Consider the following 6270-nt stretch of genomic DNA (forward strand, 5'->3'; position numbering starts at 1 on the left):
TTCGATCTCAATAATGTGCAAAACGCACAAAAGGTACGTATGGAAACTGTATATTTGGAACCAAATCAGTTTGTATGGTATCAATGGCTTTGTTCTCGTAAACAATTTATCACTTGGGAAATTTTTACGGAAGAATTGATAGCACATTATGAGGATACAAAAAGCAACACTTTTTAGGCCGATAGGCCTTCCTTTGAAAGGGACTTTCGTCGTCCTTTTGATTCTCACGCTGACACCTGGCGGACTGGGCAATTTGCTTAGTATTTGTTCAGGCTTGATTCTCATGCTGACACCTGGTCGATCGCCTCTTCTCGCTCCATCGTTTCAATTCCCTCTGCAACGGCTTCGTTCGCATAAGCAGCATGAATTCCCGTAATTTTTCCGATGTTTTCGTTGTGGCTAAGGGGAGTGGGCGGCGGTGGACAGTGGAAAGGGATATGGCACAGCTGGAACAATGCAATACCCCTGAAAGCGATCGGCATACCGTTATTAAATTGGAGGGTAAACACCCTTTTCTTTGGCACGACCATTGGCCTGTTCTTGATTATGCCAGAGTCTTTGAATGCCTCGTTCTTGTTGATAATTTGTCCGCCGAAGTCTCCAGAGTTGTATCCAAGCTAAAGAGCTTAAGCTCTCGAACTGGAATTGATCAGAATAAAATCAGAATGAGCCCATTCATATTTCAACCCAAATATGTGGCGGTTCATATGAGAATTGAGAAAGACTGGATGATCCATTGCAAGAAGCTTGAGATGAGGTCCAGAGCTAGAAATGGCAAGGACTTGAAAATTTGCAGTAGTAAGGAGGAAATAATGAAGAGGGTTGCTCACATTCCTGGACTGGAGAAGCCCTCTGTTGTTTATCTGGCTGTTGCCGACGATCTTTTAGAGGACAGGGTGCTGTTAGAGGGATGGAGTGACTTCTTAGCCCCTTACGAAAAGAAGAAACTGGGTGTGCTGGATATCTACTCAAAGTATCCCTATCTCATTCAATCTGCAATTGATTATGAAGTATGCCTGCAGGCTGATACATTTGAGGGGAATAGCTTTTCTACATTTTCGAGTCTCATAGTGTTGCAGAGGACCATGAGAATGGATAGGGCGCAGGATTGTGAAGGTTCAACTGTGGCTTCTTATGCTTACAACATTGAAGGCCCAGCAGGAGGACCTAAAAGATGGGCAACCAACATGTCGGATTTGAGCCTTGCTGCTATTAGCTATGGATCTAATGAGGTCTCTTGCCAGTGAAAGACTAGAACCAGATTGTTCAATTTTAAGCAGATTCAGGCTTGAATCTCAACAAGGTGATTTTCTGTAACATTATTTTGTAAGCTGTATGCTACAAAGAAATTGCCTGGTCAATACCTCTTGCAGAAGCTACAGTTTATGTGCATTTTGTATGATTCTTCCTCACGATCATGCTCTTCAAATATGATCTAATAGCTTTTTAACAGAGAATGGGAGATTAATGGTGCCTCAATACCAATTGGTGTTGTTCAAAACAAATTGTTATATACTATTGTTAAATTGGGTCTATATTTATTTCAGAATTAATGAAGTTTGTTCTTGAAGATGTTTAGATGTTTGTTCTTGGTGGTTTATGTACATTGCAAACACAGCCGGTATTTAGCCATCTCCATTCCCTCTTAGGGTTTTATTGCACATCTCACGCTCTGTATCTCTGTTTTCTCGAATAGATGAACATATAATAAAGAAATAAGAGAATCACAAGTCTGATTGTTGACATTTTTTATTATTACCAAATCTTACATTAGTATTCTGCGTTAAACATAGATGTTTGTGTGAGGTCCTGGGCCTCAAATATACTTGACGAAGATGACACAGGCTGGGTTTTTTTGTTTCCTCTACAGTGCAAGATATTCAAGAGGGCAGTCTTTAATCAAATGGCTTGTCATTTGCTACAATTGCAAACACAGTTGGTATTTAGCCATAGGAATTCTCACTGAGGGTGTTGTTGCACATGTCATGTGCTGTACATCTTTGTGTTTTGAACTTGTTATCAGCCATTAATAGTTATATTCACAAATTGATGAATGTAAAGAAATACAAGAAACACGACTCTGGTTGTTGACTTTTCTTTCTTTATACACCAACCCATAGATTTGTATTGAATATAAATGTCTGTCTAAATGGATGCTTTCATGGGTTGCATATAGGTACAAGATGGCAGAGGATTGCGCAGATGATGACGATGATAAATCATCAATCAGTGAGCTACGAAAAGCGACTGAGGAGGAGCTCAATCTGCACAATTCCTTGGCTGAGGTACAATTACATACTATGTTTTGCTGAGTTGTGCTTTTCTCTAAGATCAAATCATTATGTGTAGTTTCTGTTACATAAGCTTCCATATATCTAGTGCGATGCCTTGTATCTGAAGTTAAATGTGACTTTATGAGTTAATTGGTATTTGGATTCTGTGCTAGCTCAATGTGGTTTCCAGCAGGCAAAACGTTTTTAAACTAATTCCCCTCTCTTTAGGGTCGGTAGTCAGCCAGAAAAAATAATCTGAATTGTATTCCATGCTTAAGACTACTTTAAGAACAGAGATTTGTGTTTTATTTTCGTGTCAACCCTTTCTTTAATATATATCTATATGTGCCCTCTTCCAGGAAGCAATGTTTTAACTTTCGCCCAATTATTAGTAATGAAATTAGTTTTGTGAGTTTAAAAAAAATTATGTTCTGGACTTGCATGTTTTGTAATGTTATGTTGTTTAATTTGAAAGATGGAATTTTCTCTGAAGCTTAGAGTCTTCATGCTTTGGCTTGATAAACGTGACAAAAATTGTTCGCAAAATCTTTTTAGATTATTGTCTGTGATTATTGTCTGAAACTTACACTCTTCATGTTTTGGCACGATGAAAGTGACAAGAAGTTTTTCTAGATTGCAACATGCAAAAGCACATCTGAATGAAAGGGTTTTGCTAGAAGGAAAAAACAAAATTTCATTGAGAGTTTAAGAAAAACTTGATTCCCTTGAGTGTAGTTGTCAACCTTTATTGGATGTTGAGAGTTTTCCCACAGAAACTGGGATCACAGGGAAATTGGGAAAGAGACCACAGCTTCTTCAGCAATCTCCCATCCACCAACCCTCTGATAAATCCAGTGCTCTCATATATATGTGTGTGTGTTGTGCCCAAAACTTGTCTAACCTCCCTGGAATGTTACCATGATCATCTCTAAACACCCCCTGCCCCGCAAGGCCTATATTGCCTTTGGATCTCCTATCAAAACAGAATTTACTCAATGCAGAGGGACTCCAAGTCTGGATGCAGCGTGCCATTAATGCAAAAACTACTTTCCTGAATAGTAGAAGATTTTACAAGTTATCTCTGCTTACCTGTTAGGTATTCTATTCCAAAACTTGTCTAACCTCCCTGGAATGTTACCATGCTCATCTCTAAACACCCCCTGCCCCGCAAGGCCTATATTGCCCTTGGATCTCCTATCAAAACAGAATTTACTCAATGCAGAGCGACTCCAAGTCTGGATGCAGCTTGCCATTTATGCAAAAACTACTTTCCTGAATTGTAGAAGATTTTATAAGTAATTTTGAGATGATAATATATTAAGTTTGACTGAAGAAATGAAATAACTGACCTCGTTGACAATGTATAGTGTTTTACAAAGTGGGCATGTCAATTGCGAGGACTTTTGCTCGCTGTACTGTTAATAATTATAAAATCATTCATAATGGTTTCTTTGACTGGAATTGTTGTGTAAAATTCTTTTCTGTTGTGGAATCAGGGATGGGTGCTACTTTGAACGCAGGCAAACCCAAGAAGGGTTCGATAGTAGCAGTATTTGGCCTGGGGGCTGTTGGGCTTGCTGTAAGTACTAATAACAAGTGCCCTCTTTATGTTCCACTGTATGCATATTAGTATATGTTGCAGTTTTAAAGTCCTCAAACCTTTTTTCTAGGGACTATTCTGTTCACTTCCCCTACCTGCATTTTCATTGGGACCAATATGATGAGGGTAGAGTTTAATTATATGTTAGCCTTCTGACCCGAGTTTAACTACGCAGGCTTGTGAAGGTGCAAGAATTGCAGGAGCTGCTCGAATAATTGGAATCGATTTCAATAATGAGAGATATGAACGAGGTAATTGTATATTTCCCACTTCCATTATTGGAAAATTTGTGTACATATGTTGATATGTTGACTTGTAGAATTGCCTTTTTAACCCTTTCTTGTAATCTTTCCTTTCTCAGCAAAACAATTTGGAGTAACGGAATTTATAAACCCTAAAGAGTACGAAAAACCTATTCAGCAGGTACGTAGAGCTGCCCAAAATGATCATCAAACTCTCTCCCAGATCAGAGTATTGGTTGCTTTTGACTAGTGTGGTACTTTAGTGCTTAGGTGGGGGAGATTTTAAGTTTTCGCATGGAGTGCACTCATTCACCATCCATTCAAAGCAGTGTAGACTCTTAATTTCCAAACACTTATAAAAAATGTTTACAGGTAATTGCGAAAAAAACTGATGGAGGGGTGGACTGCAGCGTCGAATGCACAGGGAGTATTGAGGCCATGGTTCAAGCTTTGGAATGCTGCCATGATGTACTAGCTCTTGGTTTCCTTTGGTTTAAGATACATCAATCATTTCAATTCTAAGTTGTAGCTTTAAACTGATTGCTTCGATTTAATTAAGAAAATGCAGGCAATGCATATGTTTGATATCAGAGTTCTGTTTTTGCAGGGTTGGGGTGTAGCCGTTTTAACAGGGGTCCCTCGTTCAGACGCAGTCTTTAAAACGAATCATGTAAACTTTCTGAGCGAGAAAACGTTGAAAGGAACCTTCTTTGGAAATTATAAGCCTCGTACTGATTTGCCAGGCCTTGTAGAGATGTATTTGAATGGGGTAAGATATCAGAGTTCTGTTTTTGCAGGGTTGGGGTGTAGCCGTTTTAACAGGGGTCCCTCGTTCAGATGCAGTCTTTAAAACGAATCCTGTAAACTTTCTGAGCGAGAAAACGTTGAAAGGAACCTTCTTTAGAAATTATAAGCCTCGTACTGATTTGCCAGGCCTTGTAGAGATGTATTTGAATGGGGTAAGACTTCATAACATAGTTGTAACAGCTTATTCAAACCATAATTGTAGATAATACTGTGTGGTCATGTTTCCCAGTTGTTTTTTTTTTTTGTCCGTACCATGACGGGAGCAATCTATGCTTATCATATCTAATTAGAGTTATAATTACGGTTTTAATCTTTCCTTCCTTGATTGTTAAATTTGCAGGAGCTTGAACTGGATAAATTTGTTACAAACAAGGTTTCTTTTGATGACATCAACAAGGCATTTGATCACATGCTTAAAGGAGAGGGTCTGAGAACTGTAATTAAAGTCATTCAGGATTAGTGACAAATATGAACACAGTTGGAATATCTCCAATGTTATGAAGGCATGCTGAACTATTTCAAACTGTTATGTGATTAATGTCATGGCTTTTATGTGTAACTATGGTATGCAATTAAAGTCCCGGAAAGCATGTAAACGTTATAATAATTTTAGGGTAAGTATGATATTTAAGTTTTGACACTGCTTCCAAAACAACCATCCAAAAGGTCATTACTATAATAGCTTGATTAGCAATAGATTGAATGAGAAGGTCCAGATGGGGTATTCAATCATCTCCATCCATCTGTTCTGCATCCTCAGTGCTTACTTGAACAATATATCATCCTTCATATTTATCCCTTGCAGACATGCTGAAAAGATAATGACATGGAATTTTTCCTTGCTTCTCTGATTCCGTCCAATGATTGGCCAGCTGCAAATTTTCCTGATTGAAATTTCCATTTGACCTCTCTGCAATGTGTTTGGAATCTCTTATCACCTGTAGACAATTTAAACCTTTCTCTATTGCTATTTTCAGAATCTACCAAAAAGCATAAAGTTCTGCTCTGTTGTTTGATCCATCTCCTACAGCTCTGCTTTGAAACTGATCTCGTAATTGTCTCTTAAAGTAATGCCTCATGATCCACAATAGCTGGGATTACCTTGACAAGCCTCATTGAAATAACTCCACACTATTGTTATATATATATCTGGGGATCTTAGTATTATTTGTTTCTTTTCCTTTAAAGGTGGTTGTGTCCCTTAATATGCATATCTATTCTTGTGTCAAACTTGATTAGTAATAACATCTTTGTTTTGAATTCTTTTAATTTCTTGCTAGCCAAATAGCTTAAGTCACTGTACAAGGACAGTCTGATGCCCACATGTAGTTAATACAGAATGTATTTT

General features: G+C 38.2%; 1 protein-coding gene and 1 pseudogene across 1 annotated transcript; both read left to right on the forward strand.

The window, feature by feature from the left end:
• The first annotated feature begins 303 nt into the window (after nucleotides 1-303).
• LOC149169648 (O-fucosyltransferase 23 pseudogene) lies at nucleotides 304-1578 on the forward strand (annotated as a pseudogene).
• Nucleotides 1579-3642: 2064 nt separating this feature from the next.
• On the forward strand, nucleotides 3643-5382 carry LOC149169649 (alcohol dehydrogenase class-P-like). Its single transcript, XM_089425281.1, has 6 exons — nucleotides 3643-3852; nucleotides 4049-4124; nucleotides 4235-4296; nucleotides 4488-4583; nucleotides 4723-4884; nucleotides 5263-5382. The coding sequence occupies exons 1-6, from the start codon at nucleotides 3658-3660 to the stop codon at nucleotides 5380-5382; spliced, it is 711 nt and encodes a 236-aa protein (XP_089281407.1). The 5' UTR covers nucleotides 3643-3657.
• The last annotated feature ends 888 nt before the right edge of the window (nucleotides 5383-6270 follow it).

Source organism: Pinus tabuliformis, chromosome 4_2 (assembly GCF_031772625.1).
Source record: "Pinus tabuliformis cultivar Carrire ecotype Pingquan chromosome 4_2, CPIR1, whole genome shotgun sequence".
Lineage (NCBI taxonomy): Eukaryota > Viridiplantae > Streptophyta > Pinopsida > Pinales > Pinaceae > Pinus > Pinus tabuliformis.